At 43.6% G+C, this 26,040-nt stretch overlaps 2 protein-coding genes across 2 annotated transcripts; both read left to right on the top strand.

The window, feature by feature from the left end:
* The first annotated feature begins 2,768 nt into the window (after window positions 1-2,768).
* Window positions 2,769-3,956, top strand: socs4 (suppressor of cytokine signaling 4). Its single transcript, XM_070835116.1, has one exon. The coding sequence runs from the start codon at window positions 2,769-2,771 to the stop codon at window positions 3,954-3,956; it is 1,188 nt and encodes a 395-aa protein (XP_070691217.1).
* Window positions 3,957-8,449: 4,493 nt separating this feature from the next.
* On the top strand, window positions 8,450-26,040 carry wdhd1 (WD repeat and HMG-box DNA binding protein 1). Its single transcript, XM_070830272.1, has 25 exons — window positions 8,450-8,526; window positions 10,084-10,195; window positions 10,325-10,476; window positions 11,745-11,856; window positions 12,446-12,496; window positions 12,607-12,702; window positions 12,829-12,921; window positions 13,393-13,499; window positions 13,727-13,868; window positions 14,699-14,918; window positions 15,497-15,681; window positions 15,788-15,972; window positions 16,056-16,297; window positions 17,299-17,436; window positions 17,554-17,710; window positions 17,979-18,093; window positions 18,666-18,797; window positions 18,884-19,101; window positions 19,782-19,915; window positions 20,014-20,070; window positions 20,209-20,240; window positions 20,370-20,534; window positions 20,730-20,872; window positions 21,045-21,180; window positions 25,590-26,040. The coding sequence occupies exons 1-25, from the start codon at window positions 8,450-8,452 to the stop codon at window positions 25,788-25,790; spliced, it is 3,402 nt and encodes a 1,133-aa protein (XP_070686373.1). The 3' UTR covers window positions 25,791-26,040.

The raw sequence follows: 26,040 nt of genomic DNA, 5'->3' as shown, positions 1-26,040 counted from the left end.
CAAAAATTCCCAAAGTTTGACAGTTTAAGGTTCTCAAATGTGAAAATCTGCTGCTTCTTTTGGTTTTTCTTTATGATGAATTAAATATTTTGGGGTTGTGGGCAAGTTTGTCGAGAGTTACTTTTAACGCTCAACATTGGAGACATTGGTTTTAATTTGCTTCACTCAGCTAATCTAACCTAACTGTGTTTTTCATTGGAGGTTGTCGCATCCTCTCAGCCAAAGTTCAGGAAGTTCACTTTCACTTTCTTTACCACTTTTTTTTACAGTCAGATAAATTGATCTGGTTGTTTTCCAGAACATGTGTCGTTATCATCCTGCCGGGCCGTGTGATAATGTGAAGAGCATTAAATATTCAGTTAAGAGGAAGTTGAGTGTCACTACATTATCTGAGATGTCAGACATTTATTGATGACTATCCTTTATCTGTTAGAGCTCAAAGGACACACACACACACACACACACACACACACACACACCAAACCACTGGGAGTAATATTATTTGTCTGATAGATGTAGTCTATTTGTTTCATGAATTATAGATCTCCCAAAATGTCATGCAGAGCGAGTAGCCTTCTCTGACGCCCACACTGCGCGGATGACATCACCTTGACAGATGAGTCCTTTCAGCAGCTCACGGCCGAAGTTTTAACTGGGAAACGTTATTCAATCAATAAGTGAAGCTTTTTAGAACACAGAGGTTGTTTCCTGTGTTGGGCTGAATAGTTAATTAGACAGAGATGGTGAGATTTTGAGCTGTTTTGCCTCCATAACAAACACGTCTTTCAAGCTAGTGGAAAGGAAAAGTCCCAAATCCACATTTAGGTGTTTATTTTACCACAACTTTGTCTAATTATGTCTTTAGATTTCTCCTAAATTTTACATCTTTAAAATGAGCTTTTTCTCCCACCCTGAGCCAGAAATCTCCACTTTTATTTCTCTCTATATTCTGAATGTTTGTTCACATTTCATTCACAGCATCCTTTTTTTAAAGGCACTAATGGTTTATTTTTACAGCCGCCAAGAGAGTTTTCTCATTTATGGAGTGATAAAAAAAGATATCTAACTCATAACTCTTCCCTGTAAAAACCTTTGGCTCTAATATTTTGAGCTGAGCTTTATCCAATGTTCAGATTTCTGCTCTGCAAATGTCTGCAAATCAGCTCATATTTAACTAGACAATGTTTCACTGGAATATTTAAACATGACATTTCAGAAAACTTGCAATACAAAACATTATTGTCTTAGTGTCAGATCACATTTGGACTGTATTCACCTGTTTCCCCTAAAATGCTCCGTTGTTTCCTTTAATGGGCTGGATTGTTAATCACAGTCCACACACACACACACACACACACACACACAAGCTGCTAGTAAACTTGAGGTATAATCAGTTTGCAGTTTGGCGTCCTCCACAGACAGACATAAACCGGTTTACAGCTCCCCATGAAATGTGCCTTGATGGTTTAAGTTAAGCTATGGGCCCCTGATGAAATTAAAACAACTCAAATCAGGGTGCAGAAATAGAATTACAAGCAGAAATAACTCAGTTTGTGAATGAAAAAGCACTCTCTGGCTGCTCTGGTTATCTTTTGTCTTTTTTTTTGTTTCTTAAGATGAAATCCATCAATGAGTGTGTAAAGGGAGAGAGAAGAGGATGTCTCCCTGCCATTAACCTGAGTCCACCCTCCCCTTTACACCCGTCCCTCCCTTCTCCTGACTCGACCCCACTCCACCTCCCTGCGTTCATTCATTCATTCAGACCCAGCCCTGGCAGAGAGGAAGCTGCTGCCCCCCCCACCCCGGGGATTTGGCATCATAATTATATAGGAAGCAGGACAGTCTGCCGTCTGTTAGAGCTGCAGAGGCTGCAGGCTGGTCACACATGTCCGCCAATGTGCAGCGAACGACTGGTCACGACATGGACGTGGAGCTGCCGTTCTGACACTGTTTGGGAGGTAAGATAATCTCTCACACTAATCTTCAAATGGTTAATAACAACAGAGAGTGATTACCCGCCTGTGAAGTTAAACCTCCTGCTGCTCGCAGTCTGTTCAGATTGTTATTCTGTATTGTCAGTGAGGAAACTACCAATATCACCACAACAGACTAGAACGGAGGGTGTTAAAACAACGGCTTTGGAAGCAGTTTCACCAAACTTTCTTCTTTGTGAATGAAGCGAGAAAACTCTGCTGCCTGAGTAGATGTCAAACCAATTTCTGTGGTTCTCATGGAAACCCATCCCATTTTCATCTGCAGTCTTAATTCGATTTCTTGCCACTGGAGATGATCAGGAAAAAAAAACCCCAGCAGGACTCCACATCAGCCTGTTAGTCCTTCACACACAGATTAAAGACAAGTTTTTAAATGGCTCTGCTTTGGGCAGGTTGAAACCAAAGTGAATCAGATGAATACATTTAAAAATCAGGGGAAATAATCCAGTGTGGCTCTGAAACATGGTTGTTTGTAGCATCAATAAGGTCCAAACTGAAAACTGAACAGATCCTTTTGGCACAAAAAAGCACTGCAGGCAATAAATGATATTTTCTGGTGGGAAACGTTGCTCCTTTTATTAGTGGGACAATGTCTGTTTCTCTTAGCTCCCCTTTACTTGTGCACAACTCTATTAAAAGCAGCAATTACAATTGCTACTATGTCTTGTAGTGCTTCATTTGTGTGCAACATTATGAAATGTTTGTGAGGCATGCTCTTGAAGTCCTGTCGTGACTGTGTTTGAATGTGTCACAGAGTGAGAAGAGGGAGCAGCCATGTCCGAGAAGAAGCCACGATGCTCAGACACGCGTCCCAAATGTGGCCTCCGCAGCTGGAGCGCAGACAGTCACATTTGGCGGGGGAAGAAACGCTCCCGGAGCTCCCGCAACGGGTCGAGTCCCGGAGGGCTGGAGGCGGAGGGGACAGAGGAGCTGGGCGTGCGGTCCACATCCTGCACGAGGCGGCGCAGAGAGAGAAAGTGTAGCTGCAGCACTCTTGGGGATGCGCTGACGTCCGCAGACATGGATGTGGTGTGTCGGAAGGCCTTGTCCCATCGCTCTCTGCGGCAGAAGTTTCAGGACGCCGTGGGCCAGTGTTTCCCTCTGCGCTCTCACCATCACCACTATCATCATCACCACCATCCACCGGGCTCCTCACGGCCCTTCTCCGTGCTCTTCTGGTCCAAACGCAAAATCCACGTCTCGGAGCTCATGCAGGACAAGTGTCCCTTCTCGCCCAAATCTGAACTGGCTCGATGCTGGCACCTTATTAAAAACCACGCCACCCACCCAAGTGCCCTCAAGGACATGGAGGCACCACTCAAACCCAATGTCTCCTCTTCCTCTACCTCCCCGCCACAGACCCCCCTCTCCTGGGAGGACGTCTGCAGCTCTCCTGGGCCTGGAAGCACCAGCCTGGAGGACTGGGACCCTTCTTGTCCTCATCGGGGAGTGGAGGGCCGCTGTGGCCACACTGACTACATCCTGGTCCCAGATCTCCTCCAGATCAACAACAGCCCCTGTTACTGGGGTGTGTTGAACCGCTTTGAGGCCGAGGAGCTCCTGGAGGGCAAACCAGAGGGCACGTTTCTGCTCCGAGACTCTGCCCAGGACGAGTTCCTCTTCTCAGTCAGCTTTCGCCGCTACAGCCGCTCCCTGCATGCACGCATTGAGCAGAACGACAAGCGTTTCAGCTTCGATGTGCGGGACCCGTGCATGTACCGGGACGCCAGTGTGACAGGACTACTGAGACACTACAGTGACCCGTCCACCTGCCTCTTCTTTGAGCCCCTTCTTTCCCGGCCGCTATCGAGGACCTTCCCTTTCACCCTCCAGCACCTGTGCAGGGCCGTGGTCTGTAACTCCACCACCTACCAGGGCGTGGACAGTCTGCCGCTGCCGCCTCAGCTCAGGGACTACCTCCGACAGTACCACATTAAGTGTGACGGGGCCTGCGCTGTATGACAGCTCAAAGCAGGCCTCGCACCACGAAAGGCAGCGATAGCACAAGTGAAGGCAGGTTCTCTTGGCAAAGAGACATGAATATTGCCTTTCAGTTCCTAAGAAGCTTTGCTGTTGCAGATCTTTGAGGTCTAACAGGTGCAGAACTGGAGAATTCTTTGTTTATCCTCAAGAGGATCATCAGCCTTCTCAACAGGTCTGAATCCATAAACTGTAGGAACACATTCACGTCATCCTTCACTACTAAGGGACGGTTTGAAGCCTGGATTTTAGATTTTCTGCTTCCGTCCAGGAGCTGGAGCCACGGTCAAGCAAACAACCACTATATTAATACACTGAGACGTCTGTTATTACATAAACACGCCCCAAAACATTAACCTCAATATCTTTAACACTGTAAGACTGTAAAAATCACCAACACATTAAAAGCATCACATTCTTAGTCCCAACTCGTCAAATAAATCTGTAGTAAATCAAAATCTGTACGTGGACGATCTCTCTAATAAGTTAAGAGAATATAGGACTGGATGTGTGGTGGGGGATTGTTTTATTAACCATTTGATGTACGCTGACGACTTATTCGCCTTCTTTCCGTGTATGATGATGGTTTACAGCAGCTGATCAGAGTCTGTTCAAGTTATGGTCGGCAGTATGACATTAAATCTAATCCCAAAAAGAGTGCCGTCATGATTGCTAGAACTTAAGAGGATCGGAGACGAGATTTGGAAAAAGTCAGACATTTGGGTCATTTGATCTGTGATGATGATGATGATGATGATGATGATGATGATGATGTAAACTGTATGTGCGAGCCAATATGCTGACATGCAAATTTCATATATGTACAGATGAGGTTAAGAGCCTACTACATTGAATGAAAAAGCTTTCAGGTGGCATTTCGTGATGCATTCAGGATCCTGCTCAGGCTTCCAAGATGGACACGTCATTAAGTTTGTGACAAGGAATGCTCCCACTTTTATTTACAAGTTTTATGTGTCGACTAACTGATTCCAAAGATGTAATAATAACAGCCATAACTGAGCCCACTGTTGTTTTTTTGGGAGCATTGGGAGAAATATCTGTATCACTGTGGAACGACTATAGATCTTCATTGTTGTCCTCGTTTTAATCTTTTTATTTTATTTTATCTTTTTATACTGATGTGGAGTAACGTGTCTGGAATAAAGTTATTAATCAAATATGGCAGCTCGTTCAGCGGCCTGTGCTTCATACTGTGATGCTGCAGGTTTTACCCATCCGACCACACCGTCCTATACGACATCACATGACTTCACTGGCACATCAAGACATTACGTTAGCCCCTGCAGCTCTCTGCCTGTATTTTCTTTTTTGCTGTGTTCAGGACGTTTCTGGCCGCCAAACCTTTGGGCATTGGGCGTGTAGACTTCAGCCAATAACAGGGTGGGAGGGCGGTACTTTAAAACTGTGTGCCAGATCGTGACCAGGCAAAGCTACAACAATGGCCGTCACATACAACAAACAATAAATACTACTCATCCTGCTTTTAAGCTTTAATCCTTTAATTCTGAAATATTGGCTCTTGAATTTGGAGCATTTTCCCCTTGAATTCAAATAAATCTGAGTTATCCTGAGGGAGGATTTAGTATTTCTAGTGACCACTGGAGGAACTGCACCTTTCGTGTGCCCTGATGTCATAAATAACCATAAATATAAGTATGTGATGCTTTTCTGCGGCTTTTGTCCTGCAGACCACCAGTGCTGCCAAAAGTCAGAGCCACATAGACTAAGAGCATCCAAACATTATCAATTTATTAACTTTCCAATTGAACAAAATGTTTAAACCTCCTCCCCTATTAGCGTCATATCCAACATATACCTGAAACACTCCAGAGAGAGAGAGTGGCACAAATAGTCACAGAAAGAAATAACTTGTTGATAAGTTTCTCCCTCGATGCATTTTTCTCTGCAGCCACACGATGGCGGCACGACTGCACTGATCAGAGCTTTGGGGAGATAAAATCTGCTTCTCTTCACACCACCCAGCTGCTTCTTTACCTTTCAGTGTTCAGTGACAGCTCCTCTTTAAATTGACATTTAAACATCAGCTGTGCCTCTGCAGCCTCCACAAGTATTGATGAAACACTGTTTACATCATGGAGTGGCGTATGGAGCATTCACACTGATGCACAACCCAATAAATGCCATTTACACTGTTGCTGTAGTAAGACTGTTTCTCTTTTTCTTTTTTTAAATTTCATCTGTGGACCAATTTAGAGGCGCAGCTCAAGTCGTGCACGCCTGCTCACGCTGCGGTCCGTGTCGTCGTTAGACAGGCTAATGGTATGGAAAATGCTGCTTTTGAAGTATCGCCCTGAAAACAATTCACCCCCGCTCTCTGCAAAGGACACCTCTAAATGCCAGAGCGTCAGGACAGCAAATGGAAAGATAAGGACATGAAAAAGACAATCTCCCCCACCCCAGCACCCTCAATAACTGGGGCTGAATTCAGATTTTTTAAATTGATTTGTGTGTCAGTCTCTCTCTCTCTCTCTCTCTCTAGCTGTATAAAGAAAGAAATCTGCCCTGGGGTGGCTTGTTTGAATACAAAACAGTGCATGAAATATTCATCACACAGCCATTAGGTTTTCAGGCATGAAAAGTTTGTTTTTTCATCAGCACTTGTCATAAAGATATCAGCATTTTATTTCTACATGCTTGAGTAAACCGGCTTGTCTGCTGTTCCCTCCTCCTCGTCAAAGTTCTCTGTTTCATTATTTCTGGTTTGGTCAACAGAGGTAGGATGTTTTTAGCTCTTTGCTCTTAAGCTAATCAAGTGCTGACAGCTACAAAATCCTCTGTCTTTGTCCGTGGCAACAATCTGTGAAATCTGCTTACAACTAAAGGCTCAGTACACCTTTTTTCATGGAGGACATTTTGACATCTCCCTGTAGGACAAAGCCCATATTATGCTAAATGCACTTTTCAATGTCTTTTCAACATAAATATGCGTCCCTGGTGTGTCTACAGATCACCAAACTCAGAGAAAAGACCATCCGCTTTCTTTTTCTGCGGCTCCATCCGTCAGTAAATGTGTGTTTGAACACGTCGTTTAGATTTGGCTCCCCTAATGATGTCACAAGGGGATCTGTTGATCATGTGACCTCCTCCAGCCCATTGAAAACCTCCTGAATCCATCTCGCCACTGTTTTTTCCTCACTGATGACGGATCCTGGTAACACAGAGATGTCGAATGCAAAAGCAAAGAACCAGCAACTACATGATGCATGTACTACATACAGTGTACTGCTTGTCAGGGTAGTGTGCTATATTTTGGCTAAATCAATACGTATAGCATAGCTCTGAATAAAGTCTGTCTATATGTTTGATCCCTTTGACTGCCTACATGTCAACACTCAGTCAATGGGCAGACTGAGGAGCCACATTATTGATTTTCCTGAACCACATACATGAAATATTAATGCTGTCTTGTATGATCCAGTTAGCGAGCATCATTTTTCAGCCGCTCAGATCCAACATCTAACATTACATTAGCTTCACGACACATTTGATACCTGAGAAATGAAACATTGTGTATTCTTTTTTATTTTTTTAGTTGATTCAGGTCTATGTGCAGCGTAAAACACACGTATCAGGCCTGTAGTACATGTTCACGCTCTGATGCTTGTGCACTATTATATTTCAGTGATGTATTGCTGAGACTCCCAGCTGTCTGCCAACAGAGTACTTCCTGTTGTACAAATCAAATCCTCCCCTGAGACGCCGCTCAAACAGGCGAGCAGAGAGTCGGCCAATGGCAGGTTTTCTTTGGCAGATGTACGTACAGTGGGCATTAATAGCTACTTGACTTGATAAATAAGTAAATAACTAAATTAAAAGCATTAGCATTAATGAGTGAAGATTTCTTGACCTCTCAACTCTCCACCCAGTGAAGATGGAAAAAAAATAGCAATCAAATCAAATCAAATCTTTAGTGGTTGTTTTTTGATGCAAATAGATTGTTAAGAGTCTAACTTTCAATGTATATGATCCAGCTTTATAATAATCAATACAGGCTTTAATCATCTCAGATTTGTGCAGAAACAGCAAAAGAGTCCTACATCTGACGCACGCTGCGCGTCGGTTGCGTCATGACGTAGCTGGCGGGAGTTGTGACGCGGAGTTTCCGTGTTTTCAACGCAGCGCGGGAAACTCAGGAGGTTCAGGAGGAGAAGAGGACCGAGTCAGCCTGTGGAGTCACCTGGGGAAGTTTTTGTGAGTTGTCCTCTTCACTTCTCGAGTCACAACTAGTTTGGTAACTTATTTGTTTCGTCTGAGTTATCACAAAGTGAATACAGTTAGCTTAAATTAGCCTTAGCTAGCTACATTGGCTGTGTTGTTAGCGTTAGCTCTTAGCTAGCTAAGAATAAGCAGTAGGAGCTCCAGACACATGTGTACAAAACATGTCTGTTTGAGACTGTTTGTTTTTCTGTTCGTCAGTCTGGTGGTTTGTGAAAATGCCGTGTGAGAGGAAGCCGATGCGCTACGGCCACTCGGAGGGACACACCGAGGTCTGCTTCGACGACTCTGGGAAGTGAGTAAAATACTTTATTATACCTTTAAATCTGTGTTACAGACTTGTCACTCTGCGGCTGTCAATGTTAAGATTTGATGTGAGTGCCTTTGTGAGCGGTGGGGCTCACCTTAATGTGTGTGATGCTCATTCATTGCTGTCTTTTTATGAACTGGACCCTTGACTTTGAGTCCTGACCATCTGCAGTCCATACAGGCTGAGGATGAGGGACTTCACCCTCTGGTGTGAGAGATCATTATTGTGATAGGTTATTAGGTTTAAACTCGCAGGTAGATCTGTTTTCACAGCCAGTTGCTCACAGAAACACTGATATAAACACAACAGCATACAGATTATATACATACAGATCAACAGACATTACACAAAGTCTCCATACAGTCATTCATCCCAGCACACAACACTGCACGTTTTTTATGATGTTTTCTCATATTCTGTATTGTAAATATGTCTGTTTTATACTTATATTTCATATTATATATCATATTATGCACCAATATATCTTCTAATGTAAAAACATGGGTTACTACAATGATAAATATCCGAATATATGACTATATATATATATATATATATATATATATACGACAGATGTGAAATCAGAGGTCTAAAGCCGCACTGTGGCTCAGTAGTCAAATATAGTTACACCAGCACTGTACTTAAGTACAGTTTTGTGGTACTTGTTTCTCTCTGCAGTGGCCAAAGGAACAAAACTGTATTTTAAAGTCCTGTATCTCCGCCCAGATGGCAGCAATGTGAGGTGATGAATGAGGGGGAAATCATTGTCATTTGCTATCGTGACTGCTAGGAGTGTGATTACTCTGTCGATAATTTAGATCTCCAGTTGAAATGCACCCACAATGTGTAGTTTAAACACAAAATCCTTAAGCTGAACTGAATCTTTAGTGTGACTGAATCAGGAGGTTTTATGCAGGAAGAGGTCAAAAGCTTAGTAACGGATGTAAATGCCTCAGAGAGTCACGATGTGCTAATTCAGTTGCTGAGATCTAATCACTGAGCATTTAACTCTTACTTTCATTTACTTCTTACTTTTACTTTCACTTATTTCTTGTGTTTGACATTTGGTTCTGCAGTATTTTTGTACCATGTGGCTCGTTTGTTGATGTGCAGATTTTCCCCCCGGAGATAAATAAAACATCTGATTTATACTCAAATGAACAAAACGGCGCAAACCAACAAGAGAGTGAACTTAGTGCTCAACTGATGACGGTCAGAAACGGCTTCATGACTTCATGGTGTCATGAAAGCTAATATCAATAATTTGCCTTCGAAAACATTGAACAAACTACAAAGTCAGCGACTTCCTGCCTCCTATGATCCACCTTGTGCCGCTGAATAGAAATAAAGTAAACTAACATATGTGTCCATTACAAAGGATTTAGTAGAAGTAGCAGACTGAATTGAAGTAGCTCTCAGTCTTCATGTTGCACAATAAGTTGATTCAAAAAGAAAGAAAAAGAAAAAGAAATCTGTTGGACATTCTGTTACTTTTCCTTCTGTGATATTTCTCATATCTGACCAAGATAAAATGTTCCTCAGGTTCATTGTGACCTGCGGAAATGATGGAGATGTTCGGATATGGGACGGTCTGGACGACGACGATCCAAAGTTCATCACCGTCGGGGAAAAGGCGTATTCTCTCGCTCTCAAGGTTGGTCTTCTGCCGCCAGACTTGGGTCGTTTTGAGTTCCGTGATCGCTGACTTATCGCCTATGATTGATTTCGACTGAGACATTTTGTTGTGAGTCAGAGCAGCTGTTAGTTTTTCTTTGTGTCACAGAAAGGTAAGCTGGTGACAGCGAGCTCCAACAACACAGTGCAGATCCACACATTTCCTGACGGCGATCCAGACGGCATCCTGACCCGCTTCACCACCAACGCCACGCATGTCACCTTCAACAGCAGCGGCTCGAGAGTCGCCGCCGGATCCAGGTACTGAAGATGGTAGACTGACCTGGAAAAGAGAGAGTGCTATCCCTGCTGTGGCCTGTTAGCCATATCTTGGTTGTTTAATCCATAGAAAAGCAGAAATGTGTGCTTTTATGTGTAGTTAAGTCCTATAACCAATCTAAGTGATGAGTCTCTGCAGGTTGTTTGACAGCAGAACTCCAGCAAGTGTGTCGCCGACCAAAAAATGTAAACTGGGTCACAAGAGTGCAGGAAACCCTTGAAAATGTTTTGAGTTTTATTTTTATAGTGCTTGGATTTTGAAGAAAGTGCTAGAAACTCCCTGAAAAACCACAATCTGCCTGAATCGCTTGTTTTTTTAGATAAAGGAAAAATGTACATTGGAAAGAGCCTGATTCATTTGAGTGTTTGCAATTTACCACAGCTATGAGGTGCTTGAAAACCTTGAAAAATGCACTTTGAAAATGCTTGAATTTGACTTTGGAAAAGGAGTAGAAACCCTGGATTCATCACAACTCTGAGTAACCCAAAATTTGTTGTTTTTACATTAGTTTTTGTGCAGTGCTGTTTGTTTTACCAGAAAAACAAACCTTTTAAAACTATATTGAGTTATGAGGATGTCCAGCTGACTGGGCAGACTTCATCCTGAGAGATTTCTCACCAGTGACGCGATCACAGAGCAGCGAGATGGGCGAATGTCACTCCTACTTTGTCAAGTGATGCACGTTCACTCCGCTGCGGCTTCTCCCGTGGCGGCTGGTGAAGCTGTCATGCGTAACGTGCCTGTTGTGTTCAGCGTCGTGTAAACTATGACTAAAGCAGACCGTCCTCTCATTAGGTCCAGCATTGTTGTTCCAGTACAGAACAGCAGAGCACCTGAATGATATTTCCACCTCACAGACAGAGCAGCACTTTGGATTGGCTTATGATTAGTCTTGATTGGAGATAAACGTCTGTTTGCTGCCAGGATCGATTTGCCCTAAGCAGGTTTATCGCTGCAATAAAAGCACAGAGCATGGCGCCTTATTGATGCTGCTATTTTCACACTGGTAAATTCTCTTGTGATATTGATTGTAAAAATTCAGACATCTCAGGCCGTTAAAGCGGATTTGGCATCTGCATTCTGCCGGCCGTTGGAGGAAATCAGGATATTTTGCTTCTCTTGTTCATTGATTTGACAATTTGCACTCGTGTTGGTTCACACCTGATGCGCAGTCGGTCACGTGTGAACACAAATTGCCTGCACGTGCCAGTTTGCACACATTTATTCTCAACAACCCTGTTTTCCTCAGTGACTTCATGGTTAAGGTGGTGGAGGTGTCGGACAGCAGCCAACAGAAAACACTGCGGGGCCACGAAGCGCCTGTCCTCAGCGTCACCTTTGACCCCAAAGATGACTTCCTGGTGGGTGAACCTGCAACACAGAGGTTGTTGGCTGCTGTTGTTTAATAATCTTTCAGCTGCTTTAACGCCTTAATTTCTCCAGCTTGTGGATCAGTAAGTTAACCGCGTCCTTGCTCTGCTCCACCTCCAGCTAGCTGGTGCTTCTGCTGCACATGTTCTGCACCTTTCACATGTAAATAAAAATGTGCAGCGAGTTGATCATTATTGCAAAACCAACCCCAACGCAGTGATGCAGGTCTCGAATCGTCTCGAAGGGGTTTGTTTTGCAATAAGGAAGCTGCTCCCGGTAATTATCCTGCTTGTTACACGGCTTCATACCAAAGAAATCAACAATTTGAGACAAAATACTGACTTAAAAACAATTTTAGTGATTTAAAAGTGATTTTTACAGGTTCTGCTATCAGTATTACGCCCATAGTTATACAGAACTAACAGACTGTACAATGCTGTAAGTGACCGATCAGAATGGAGTATAATTAATACATAACGATAAACAGACCCGTGGTAATAGAGTGGAAACCAGCTCTCAGATGCTCGGCTTCTTTTGTCTCTTTGTCTCTTCTTTGACTTTGTCTGCTGTCTCTGTCAGGCGTCTGCCAGCTGCGACGGCTCCGTCGTGGTGTGGAATATAGAGGAGCAGGTACGTCAGTGCTCTCACCGAAACATTTCATGAACGCAACCTTTTATTTAGTTTTTAGATTATTTTCACCTGCAGTCTGTCAGATGCTGATGCGCTCTGTGTCCTTTCAGACTCAGTTGGTCAGCTGGCCACTGCTGCAGAAGACCAATGACGTCAGTAATGCAAAGTCTCTGTGTCGCCTGGCCTGGCAGCCCGGAACTGGAAAGGTCAGTGACGGTGAAACATCTCTTTGGCTCGCTCTACCGTTACATTACATCTCCATTTTTAGTGCAAACATCAGTCACTGATTATAATCCCGTCAACATAAGGAGTGTGTTTGTTTTTGTGTGCAGTTTTTAGCAGTTCCTGTAGAGGCGAAGGTGAACCTGTACGAGCGAGGGTCCTGGGATCATGTGAGCACCCTGTCCGACGATCTGCTGACACAGGTGAGGTCCAGGTGAACACACTAGAGGCCGCTCTGCCCAGGCGAGAGTTGAGAATCATGAGAGACACCTGGTGAAATCTTTGGTCGTCTGTTAACGTCCATAATGTGACTGTTGCAAATAATCAGAATATGAAGCGATGTCGAGTTCAGTTGTTTTTAAAGGTGTTTTGACTGTTGGGACATTATAAACCACAGCCCACTGTTGCTCCTTAGGTGTGGATGCCTGCTCAGTGTGAAGTAACACTTCCATCTAATTTTATTGTCATTACTTCCTGTGTTTTTTCCTGCTCTCCGTCCCCTCGTTTTCCTTTTTATCCCCAAATGATCTCGATACAGCCCGAAGGCACCGAAATTACGACCACCTGCAGGGGCTGAAGTTTAAGTTTCAGTCTGACTGTGCTCTCGTTCTAGAGATCTGATTGTACTTTCTCTTCATTTAGAAGTTTCTTGTTCCACCCTGCTTTCTCTGCAGCCCATCAACGTGATGGCCTGGTCTCCGTGTGGGCAGTTCCTGGCGGCCGGCGGCGTGGGGGGTTCACTGACGGTGTGGGACGTGAACAGCAAGCTGTGTGTGGAAAGGTACGCAAGTTAAGATCTGGTTCTTAATTAAAGGTTAAAACTGGAACTGAATAGTGATATTTCAGACACATTTTGCTGAAACATGAAGGGAGGCGGCTTGATGATGTGTTCTCTTTCAAAATAGATTATAAAGTAGAAAACTATGCATCACTGTCTGCACTGTTCGCTGGGAAGGACTCTTGTTGAATAAAGGTAGAACAAGTGCTGACGTCTCATATCTGCTGCAGGCAGAAGCACGAGAAGGGCTTCACGGTGTGCAGCGTGGCCTGGCATCCATCAGGCAGCCAGATCGCCTACACAGACACAGAGGGCTGCCTGGGTCTGCTGGACGGACTCGGCACCTCCACGTCCAACAGCAGCACCACCAAGGTACTGCTCAGAGCATATGTGGGCGTTATCTAGAATTGTTTATTCCACTACATCTTCCTGTCAATATTTTCATTGCCAAACAGTAAGCACACAACTTCTACCTGGTAGGAAAAACGATAGATTGCCTCAGCAGCCACAAGCGAGCTACACCGGCTGTAATGTAATCCTTTGGGGCGATTGCACGTCCACTTAAAGTGTTTGTTTATTGCCACTGACAGGCTCAGGTTGTTATTTGAGGTGTTTGACAGCATTACAGAAAGGATCCCCACAGAGAGAGACCTGCAGGATCACTTTTGTTTACGCAGAATCAGGTGTTGTGTGGCGCTTGGTTCAAAGCCACCAGACTTCATTGACAAAAACAGTCATTTTAGCCAGCAGAACACTGAAGTAGCGAGTCTACAGCTGCCTCAAACGGTTGCTTGGATTGTGTTATGGTGTAAGTTTGGTGCTTTAATAGGGTAGTTCAGATCCAACATGATATTTGTCGAACCTATAAACACAAAAAAAAAAACAGGCAGCAGTAGACCAGCAACCTCCATGTTCTGCAGAGTAAAATCACTGTTTTTGTCAATGGAGTCTGGTGGCTTTAAAGTGAGTGATATAATGGCTGTTTCTGGTTAAACTAAAAGAATCTTACAGGTTTATCTCTGCAGGGATCCTTTCTGTAACCTTATCACACACTTAAAATAACAATCTGAGCTTGTCGGTGACAAAAACGAGCACTTTTAGAGGACGTATTATGAAATTCCAAAACTTTTTGTCCCTACCAGGTTTAAAAATACTAACATCAAGTTGTCACATTGACTCTAAAAAACTCGCTGTGCTTTCAGCAGGCACCTGCAAAAAAGCCAACAAAAGACTATGACGCCCTGTTTGATGATGACGACGATGATGATAAACTCATAGATGAAGGACTGAGTGACACCAACTCGCCAGTCAAGAAACCTGTCGCTGGGGACGACGTCGACGATGATGACGATGACTTCCTCATGCCTGCAACGGGGCGGGTGAGGAACAGAGGGGCGATCCTGGATGATGAGAACTCGCTCGGTGAGTGAAAGAACCCATTTTTTACTTCGATTACAGTGAAAACAATTTGAAGTGTGTTTTACAGCTTCACTGCTCCTTGTTATAGATTATCTAAATCTGTGGAGGCCCACTGGAAGAACGGATTATTCCGTTATTTTATTTTAGATTATTATTACCCCGAAAATCGAGGGCACATCTGCATCGCGTCCCAGCTGTGGTCCAGTTTTGCTCCGTCCTTCTCGTGGCTTTAAATCCCACTGGGAGCTTGTCAACGCTGAGCGTTTGTCTGGTTGATTAGCTGACTCGCTCAGATTTTGTTGATTTTCGTGCTTCTAACGTGAGCAAACGGGCTACGTCACTTATTCTGTCTGGTTTAAACGTGTTTCTTGTCTTTACCACATTGTTGTGCTGTAGCTACAGACAGCACCTGAACTCAAAGTGTTCTTCCACATCCAAGATGAATCTCTTGTCATCTGTGGTGTAAAAAAAACAAAACAAAAAAAACCTTCTGACCAGTTGCCACTGAAGACTTTGCTTACAATGCACCGTTGTCTTCCACTAAAAATGATTCCACCTTCGTGTGTGTGTGTGTCATTCAGACACAGGATCTCTGAGACTTGGTCAAGACACATTCAGGGACGATGACGACGCCGGCAGCGTTGTGGTGCCCGCGGCTGCCCCCCTGGTGCCCTTGCGTCCCGTCTACGAGGGACCCCTGCCAACGCCTCCCCAGAAGGCCTTTCAGCCAGGCTCCACCCTGGCACACCTCACACACCGCTTCATGGTAGGACGCACTGACGGAGAGATTATTATAGACTACGACAAAGAAGTAAATGTGGAAGAAACTGACTTCCAGTCTCACGTGTCGTAACGGCCGCTTTGCTCCTCAGATGTGGAACTCGGTGGGAATAGTGCGAGGCTACAACGACGAGCTGGACAACGCCATCGACGTGGAGTTCCACGACACGGCCGTGCACCACGCCATGCACCTCACCAACTCGCTGGGTCACACCATGGCTGATCTTTCCCAGGAGGCCGTGCTGCTGGCCTGTGCCAGCACGGACGAGCTCGCCAGGTAAACCCCTTTCTATCCTTTTGTGTTTTCCTTTTCTGATTTCTCTCATTAAATCTTCCAACCTGCTCCGCTCCTCTTCTCAGTAAGCTTCAGTGCCTCCACTTCTCGTCGTGGGACACCAATAAGGAATGGATGGTGGACCTGCCGAACGGCGAGGACGTGAGGGCGCTCTGTCTGGGTCAGGGCTGGGCGGCGGTCGCCACGACGACGATGATGCTCAGGCTCTTCTCCATTGGTGGAGTCCAGAGGGAGATCTTCAGCCTGCCGGGGCCCGTGGTCTGCATGGCTGGACACGGAGAGCAGCTGCTCATCGTCTACCATCGGGGTCAGAGACACACACAAACACAAACAAACAAACCTTTTGAAGTTGTGAGGACCAGGAAATGACAGTGCAGGAAAGTCCCCACAACATTGGTTAAAAACCAAAACTACCTCATACCTACACAAAGACGCATACACACGTGCTGTGGTGTTTCCCACAACCGTCTGCTGTCAACAAATCGTCATAGTGAAACGAAAATTCTAATTCAAATTCTTGTAAATTCAAAATGAAACTGTTTCTGTTTGAGGGAAATGCACATCACATCAGAAGTACCAACTCTGCCCTCAGTTACATCATATTCTGGTAAACAGTTAAACTATTAAATCAATGAATCGATCGACAGGAAATAGAAATCACAGATTTTGATAATTTGATAAACTTCAGCCTGTTAATTGTCAGACATTTCTGTTTTGTCTTTGTCTTATTTGATAGTAAACAGAATATTTTGACCTGGACCATAAATACATGGTGTCATATTGCCAGAGTTGTTGTGGGTTGACACTTTTTTATTCTTATTTTTAGTAAATAGAGGCTTATTTGTTATCTGCTGGTCTAAAACACGCCCTTAAGATGTTCTCTTTTGCTCTCGGTCTGAACCAAACAAGTCAAATCAGCACATCAGTGTTCACATTACAGCTGACGATGTTTCCAGCGTGTGTTTTGTATTTTCTTTATATTTTTAATGTGGTTTCTCGTCATTCTGGGACGTTGTGGAGACTGAAAACGTGCCTCAGTTGATTAATGCGTCACAGTGAATCATGTCTGCTTTGTTTTTGTCTGACGCATTAGTTCTGTTCACGCCGTATTGTCGATGTCTTCTATCTAAAACACTACAGCATGTTTGAGGAAGAACCAACATAGAGATAAATGCACTGTAGTAAATTAGCTTATCTCTCTATGATATGTACTGTATTTACGACTGTGACTCAAACAGCAGCATCCTTTTATCTTAAAGCCTTGACGAGCCCTCATGTCGGTGCCTGTGTCTCGTTTCACGTCATCAGCCACAGGTTTTGATGGGGAACAAGCTCTGGGAGTCCAGCTGCTGCACTTCGGCCGCAGGAAGAGGCAGATCATCAACGGCGAACCCCTCCCTCTGTCTCACAAGTCCTACCTGTCCTGGCTCGGGTTCACTGCTGAGGGTCAGTCAGTCAATTTGTAGAGAGAGAGATTTTTAGATAATTTATCAAATTTTAAATTCTCTTTGTTTATGCATATGAATTTAGCAGAGGCAAACTGTTGCGCTGTGGTTTTTCCAGGGACTCCGTGCTATGTGGATTCGGACGGGGTGGTCCGGATGCTGAACCGCTCCCTTGGAAACACGTGGACGCCTGTGTGTCACACCAGAGAGACGTGCAAAAGCAAATCAGACCACTACTGGGTGGTGGGAGTACACGAGAATCCACAGCAGCTCAGGTGAGCTCGCTTCTCCATCATAATGTTTCTGTCAGCTGACACGCACATCATATAGACGCATACATCCAGTACATGTTGGCCATGTTTGAGCCGTTTAGGATGCATGAAGGAGGCTAATGTTTAGGGTCTGAATTTATTTGATTTGAGTTTAGCATCATCAGTGTCTTCTTAAATGGTTTCTGGCTTTTTTTCTTTACTTCTTTAGTAACTATTATGTTTTAGAGGTCGTTTTCCTTCCCTGAATCCAGTTCGTTGTCGCCCCTGTCAGGTGTATTCCATGTAAAGGCTCCAGGTACCCCCCCACCCTGCCCAGGCCGGCTGTGGCCATCCTTCCCTTCAAGCTGCCCCTGTGTCAGACCACCACGGAGAAAGGACAGATGGAGGTAAACGCACCAAACACACCTGAGGCAGCTTGCTTTGCTAATCTGAACTACAGGCGCTAACGCAGCTGAAGGATTTCCCTCTGCTGGTTGACTCAAAACATCAGTGAGAGGTGACTATTTACTTCGCGTTTGGTGGAAACTCATCTTTAAGTTTGAATGCAGCTGAATTCAGTTAATCATTAGTTTGAAACTCGCGTATAGGGATGGGCATCATAATATTTGTAATTGTATATCATGGTAGCTGTATTTATCACAATATAATAATTATTCTGTGAGTTAAATTAAGAAAACAGCCTTTTTTTTGGAGCTTCTATATAAATAAAAACACTTTCCTCACATGAGACACATTTGAGTTAAAAACAGTAAAACTAACATTGTTTCAAAGGCAAAGCTTTAAGCTTACGAATGAGAACAGTTATTTAAAAAGTTAATAGATGTGCCACAATGTTTTCGTGCTTTCTAACATGGGTATAGTTAATACTGAAGATGAGAAAGTAATCCAGTCTGTCAGTACAACACGCCTGAGATGGAAGATAAACTGGTGAATTCCTCTCTTTCCTGTCGTCCTCCAGGAGCAGTTCCTGCGTTCAGTCCTCTTCCACAATCACTACAGCTTCCTGTCCTCCAGCGGCTATGAGATAGACGAGGATGGACAGAGTCGATCCCAGAAGGAGCAGCAGGAGCTCCTCATGAAGATGTTTGCAGTGAGTGTGAAAACGTATGATGGTCACAGCCGAACGGCGCGTGCCAGACGCTGATGAACACAATTGTTTACAACGTTTTCTTCCAGTTGTCCTGTAAGCTGGAGAGAGAGTTTCGCTGCGTGGAGCTGGCGGAGCTAATGACTCAGAACGTGGTGACTCTGGCCATTCGGTACGCGTCCCGATCCAGACGCCTGGCCCTCGCCCAGCGGCTCAGTGAGATCGCCCTGGAGAAATCCAACCAGATCCAGGAAGAGGAGCCAGAGGAACAGGAAGAGGAGCCAGAATACTCCAGACGGCCCTCTGGGTAATGCCAAAATACATCTCTATCTTTTTTTTTTGGAAACTGTTAGTTAGTGTCATGTTTTACAGCAGACTCACCTGTAGTGTGAAAGCCCTGTACGAGGTTCTGGCTTTGGCTGCTCAACTCTTTTCTTGATGGTCAGGTTTTATTTTTTGTGACTCAAATCAAATCAAGCATTTGAAGGTGTTTCACATAAAGGCTCCTTTTACACTGTGTGACTTCTGGTTGTTCCAGAGAAAATGCTTTGGTTGATCACAGATTTCCTCACATTTCTCTTCATGTCTGACATTTAGGACCTAATTCCTACAATGTGGCTGCTGCTATGAGCCATATTTGCAAGCCAACTAATCAGACATCAGTTTCTGATGCGTTCTTCCATTTAATCTGTCATCAATCTCATGTCAATAACTCAAGAAGATCAGATTAATATGTTTAAACCAGGATCTCTGGTAGCTTGTGAAAAATAAGGTGTATTAGGTTTAGTAGCTGCACTTGTTATCATTTTATCAGCTTTTAGATATATTTAGAATAATATAAGAGATGGTAACAGCAAATATTCAGTATCAAAGGATGGAGATAGAGACAAAAGCATGTGACACAAGCGATACTCTGTTGAAGCTTTGAGCTCCAGTCAAGGGGATTCAGGTGCGATTCTGTGATTCATGGGGTCATTATTTGGACAGGTACGGCCAGAGTGAGGCCGCAGGAGGACGTTACAGCCACAGACGTGATCAGGAGGAGGAAGAGGAGCAAGGAGAGGAGCTCAGGGAGGAAGAGGACGGACAGGAGATGGAGACGGAGGCAGAACCCAGAAAACGTCAGTTCCACCTCCGTCCTCAGTTCTTTTTGCTCATGTTTGCTCTTTACAAAAGCACAAGATGTCACTGATACGAGCTGACGTGTCTCATACTGCAGGTGTGAATCCGTTCGCTAAAGAAGCAGGTTCACCTGTGAAGCCATCGCTGACACCGAGTGAGTAAACGCTCAGTCTACAGGCCATATATATATTTTATAAGTTTAAAAATGAATAGGCTGGTTTTCGCTGTGTAATAATATCACCTGGACATGATTAAGAATCTGATGTCTTTTTTTTTTTATGTATTTTTGCAGTTGGTAAAGTAGGACGTTCAAATCCTTTCAAGGTAAGAAGTGAAAACACTTTGACGGCAGCACTGTTTGATTCCTCTGATTAGAAGTGTAAGAGTGTAAGGGTGTAGCATCGAGAGACAAGAAGTGTAAGAGTGATAAAGGTTCGGCTGGGATGCTTGCAGGTGCTCGGCTCAGGGAAACCCTCGGCTTCGTCCGGTCAGCCTCGAATGACGAACATCCTGGACAACATGACGTCCAGCAGGAAGTTGGCTCCACTCGGCGGATCTTCGGGGAAACCAAGCAAAGGCCCCGTCCTCAAACCGCTGGCCCCCAGGCCCAAGACAAAGGTATCATCATCCCCAAACGTGTCTTCACTGGAAAATACTCACAGCATCGTTTCTAAGTTTACATTACATTACAAATCAAGCGTTTCTGTATTTAAACAGATGAAACCTCTCGTTCCGTGCATGTCATGCGCCCATGTTGCCTGATTCGACTATAAAACTGTAGATATTTACTCCTTATGTCCTTCTGTCCTGCAGACTCAGTCCACTTTGCTGCAGATGACCGGCACAAAGGCGGCCAATAAGAAGACTCAGGAGAACACAGAACCGGTCGCAGATCGGCAGAAACAGGCGGAAGTCCTGCCTCCGTCCTCACCTGCAGAAAACACTGAAAATAAGAGGTAAGAGACGGAACAGTCCAACCCAGTGTGTTTTTAAATCCACATTTACTCATAGAAGTATTAAATAGTCTTAAACCTAACTTGCTGATGCCCTGTGGCCCTTTTTTTTAAATGACTTTATCGGAGGCTTCATGGCAGATTGACTTGATTGTGTTGCTGACTGTGTGTCCAGGCCGAAGACGGGCTTCCAGCTCTGGCTGGAGGAGAACAGGAAGAACATCACAGCTGACCATCCAGACCTGGAGGAGACGGACGTCATCAAAGAGGCCATGGGGCGCTTCAGGACGCTGACGGCAGAGGAGCGACTGGTATGAAACACTGAGCGGGTCATCGTGAGAGATTGTGTCCCGGAAAACTAACGAGGCTCAAAAAATCCTGGAAAAATTACAGATTTGATCAACATTTTCTGGAATCTGATTACAAGTGGATCGCTCTAATAGTTACAAAAGCCAAATTTGACTTTTTATTAAAATATCAACTGTAGTCGTGAACGCAGGGAATCAAATTTTGTCGACATTTGACTGATAACTGTTACATGAAGGTGCACAACTCAACTTAAAGAATTTAATTTATCAACCTGGAATAATCTGTTTATGAGGAGAGAAAAACAGATTAATAATGTCAACATTTTACCTATTTAATCATTTTAATATAAAAGCAGGTTTTTGTTTTAAAATTCTGGATGATATTTGTTGTGTTATTTTAAGGCTAGCAATGTCTGAGAGTGATGATATGTCGTAATGTCAGTATCTCATGGTCATGCTCTTCGGCCTCTACAGAACCTCAGACTTCTGCTTCCGTCTTTTACTCGTGTCTTCATCTTGACAAACGGTGCAGGAAATCTGAAAGTACTAAAGACGTTTGTTGTTGTTGAAAAGATACTTTTGTCTTGGATAATGACATGAATGTACCCAAAGACTTCAGGGTAAAATATTAGCACGTGATATCGAACCGTAACCTTCATCTTCTCCCTCAGAGGGACTATAGGGGTGTGTGTGTGTGTGTGTGCTGAGCTGTTTTCAGTTCACCCTGCTGCCTCTGGCTGCCCTGAAGAGCAAATTGACCAGTGAAACCCATCAATTAGACTGGAAGACGGTGGTGATTATCAGCTGCAGATCCTTGCTGTGCAGCCTGGAGACACGTCTCTGCTCCCAGATGTTTGGGTCAAACCCTCTCGTGTCTCGATCTTAATTTACAGTATTTATTTTTTATGTTATTTAGTCTGGAAATGAACTCACCTTGAGAAAACACCACTGTTTCTATAGCAGACTGAGAATTTAAAATGAACAGCCCTCAGACTTATAAAACTCACTCTAATTCATTGACTAAATTATCAAACCTTTGTTCAAACCCTTCTTTTTTTATCATCAAAGACCAAATGCAAATAGCCATAACTGTGGATTTCCATTATTCAGTATGTTAAAAGGCACTGAAATAACCTGGTTATAATTTATTTTAATGCCCTATTTAGCATTTGTAACCACATGGTTCTTACAGGTGCTGGAAATCCTTGAAAGTGCTTGAATGTTAATGAATTTTTCTTTTCAAGGTTTGAAAAGTGGTTGGATTTTGACTCGCAAGCTAGAAGCTGCTTGAAATTCTGATATGATAAATCGCTGTCTGACTGAATAGTAGATAAATACTATATAATAATAATATATATACTGATTGATTTCAGTATATTTAATTTACATAAGGTGAATCATAAGGTCATAAGGTGCTGGAAAAGCTTGAAAAGTGCTTGAATCTGACTTTATAACTCCCAGTATGCATCTGTTACTGCATGTGTTTAAACAGTAAACATATTATTATTATTATTATTATTATTATTATATATCAAGTGTTTTATGACATACTGTGTAACCATTAGATATGATTACAGCTACGTTTTACTCTTTTATCAAGCTTTTATTCACAACATTGATGTCAGATCTCTCAGAAAAGCTGGTTTCTCATGCGCGTGTGTGTGTGTGTGTTCCTTATCAGCTTCAGACTGACTTCATACGCACAAAGACAGCAGGAAGTAACGAGGTTACTGCAGCGCGTGGAAATGGTTCATCCGATTTCCTGTGCAATCTGGTTTATTGTGAGCTTGTAAACACTCAAATACAAATACGTCATTACCACTTTACAAACCTCAATTCCAGACACTAAATACAGATTCGTGTTGTGTTGAAATTATTCAAACTCCCTATTGAATGGCCAAGATGATTTGTATTCAACAGTAATTAAAAGTAATTTACTCCAAATTTAGGATGTTTTACACGACGGTGCAGCAGAAAGCAACTCCTGTTTTCTATTTGTGAAAGCAGCTGCGACAACTACAGGCGTCTCCAACCAAATCACTAACAAAATATAGCCAATTTTAGCATTTTAAGATCATTTGGTTCTCCTGTAATGGTGTTTACTCTCATGAGTAACGTGAAGAGAACAACCTAAAGCTAGAATCAAGTGACGTTGCAGCGTTTCAGGTAGTCCAGCTTCCTCGCTGACTTTCCTCCAGCCCTCTCCTCTCCTGCGGCCTGTCGTAGAGCTCCGGCTCGGCTACTTCACGTCTGATTCAACGTCAGGACAGCGCTTAGATACTCCCTCGTTCAGTGAAGCCGTCTTTATGAGAGACCGGAGAGCTCTGCTAGGTGATTTTTGCATTGATGGATTTACCAGCCCCCTCTCATGCTCTCTCTACCCCCCCAGTATTGGTGCTCTACACTTAAATATAATAAAAGGGAAGAAATCACCATAAAAGTTAGGATATTTGTACAGGAGGAGCTGCAGGGTCCCACAGACATCCTGGACAGAAACATTCGCTGAGCTGCAGGCGGTCAATAGGTGAATAGAGCTGAGTGCTAACAGAAGTCCGTCCGTGCTCTCGTGCAGTAACCAGGTCGTGATCCTGCAAACATCAGGACTGTCAGCAAGCAGAGAGCTGGATGACACTGGATGAAAGAGGAAGTGGATGTGAGCCGGAGGGGGGGGAGGTGGACGCCGGTTGCCCGGGGAACCCTGACGAGTGTGTTTTGGCTGTGAGGGCACAAAGCATTGATCTTATGATAATAGTGTGTGTGTGTGTGTGTGTGAGAGAGGGAGCTGGTCAATCTGCAGGGAGTGATGATACAGTTCTCAGTTATTTTACAGGACGAGTTTCATTCGTGTTATTTTAAAGATATTTTGATCAGTTTTATTTGGAGTTTCGAGAGAAGATTGTGTTGAAAAAGTATTTTGTTCTTGTTCATTATATTTGTAAATTAAGAGTTTTTACCACCAGGATTTGTTTTAGCTTCTTAAGTCCAGTTTATACTTTGTGCAGGTGTAAGTCTGACCTCTGCCTGCAGCACAAAACTGATTCACAGATTGTCTTGATTTGGTGCAGAACTTTTTCCTGCTCGGGTTTCACTGGATTGTCGAGAGCTTCTTCATATTCGGCACAAACAGTGACCTGATTACATTTTGTTGGTTTAAGGTCACTGTGAACTCACAAAAAACTCTTTTCACTCAAATGTATAACAGGATAAAATGATTATATCTTTATATGCAAAAGTTCAACTTCACTGTGACGTCATAACGTAACACTTTCCTCGCCGTTATTCAGCTGAGGAACAGAAGGAGAGATTGGGACTTTATTTCACATTTGATTGGATTCTGAATCAGCGACACTAATCTTTGGTCTGGACAGACATGGATGTAAGACACAGTCTAGTTTAAATGTTGGATTGTTTACTCGGCTGCAGTGATCGACATCGTCTTCTGCCTTCATTGGCGCTTAATGGAATAACATTTAATCACTGGCTGGATATAGATTGCAAACATAAAATCGTAGTGCTAATAGAGGTTAAAATCTCTCTCGCCAACAGTCTAAAACTCACAGATTTAATTCACAATCCTGTAAAACAGGGAAAAGCAGCTAATCCTCACATTTGAGTTGCAAAACCTAAACTTTTAATCGCTTATTCAAACTGCTGATCTAATTAGTATCTGAGTTTCTGCACTTCCTGATTTCTTCTTCTTCCTCTCCTGAAGCTACACGCTCACACAGTGTGTTTCAGATGTGAAAAGGTTGTTAAGAAAACCTGGGAAATGATCCTGCAGGGGAGCGTTTAGCCTGAAACCTCGTTAATATCTGCCCCCGGGGGGGAGTGTGTGTGTGTGTGAGTGTGTGTGTGTGTGTGAAGCTCTTAATTATATAATTGTATCCAAAGACAATAACATGACAATTGAATAGACGTCACAGCTCGTAGCGTCTACCAGCTCTGTAATGGTGCTGTTTGTTTGCTTGAATATCTATGGGGTTAATGGCAGCGCTTCATCGGGTGCTGGAGGTGAAGAGTGTGTGTGTTTTGTGAGTGTGTGTGTGGTCTGCCAGTCCACTCACCAGGCCTGATGATTCATCCCAGCTCCATTACGTCCAGGAAAGAGCTCCCTTTTGTCTCGGGCTCAGAGAGAAAGAAAGGGGGAAAAATAAATAGAAGCACGAGGAGGAGAAGAGCCAGCAGGCCAAAGAGATGCAGCCTGTCGATAGTGATTATACATGACAGGATGCAATTTCTGCGAAACTGCACGCCTGACTGTGTGTGTGTGTGTGTGTTTGTCGTCGTCATGTAGGTGTTTAGAGCCTGGATGGAAATAGAAGAACAACACAGTTTGTCCTGTTTAGCAATTAACGTGCATTTCATGTCCTTTTCTCTCTTTTTTTTTTTTTTTGTTTGTTGTTTTCATTCAGTCGTGGACGGAAAGAGCAAAAGGCCAAACGGGAGACGCAGCAGATCTGAAGAAGAGGAAAAGAGCAGAAGGAGGAGAAGGAGGAGGAGGAGGAGCGGAAAATGAAAACGGACAGGCGGAAGCAGATGAAAATAGCGCCAAGAAGAAAAAATCTTTGGATCCTTCCTCCAAGCTGTCGGCATTTGCTTTTAACAAAACCTAAAGATTTTAATTTTTTTTTCTTTTCTTTCGGTGCTGATGGAGGTTTTTCCTCGTAACCGTGTGAGGAAACTCCTCCGTCCTGTTAAATCTGTTCGCTGTGTCGATGAAGACGATCTGTGTGTGAAGGCGCTTGGTCCTGATGTTTTAAAGCCCTTAAAAAAAACGGATCAGTGCTCATTAATATTGGCACATCTTTCTTCCTGTATTTTACATTTCTAACATTTCTCTAAAAAGGCTTAACTGTATTTTAA

The sequence above is a fragment of the Pempheris klunzingeri genome, chromosome 1 (genome assembly GCF_042242105.1).
Source record: "Pempheris klunzingeri isolate RE-2024b chromosome 1, fPemKlu1.hap1, whole genome shotgun sequence".
NCBI lineage: Eukaryota > Metazoa > Chordata > Actinopteri > Acropomatiformes > Pempheridae > Pempheris > Pempheris klunzingeri.
This window is presented reverse-complemented; position numbering and strand designations above follow the sequence as displayed.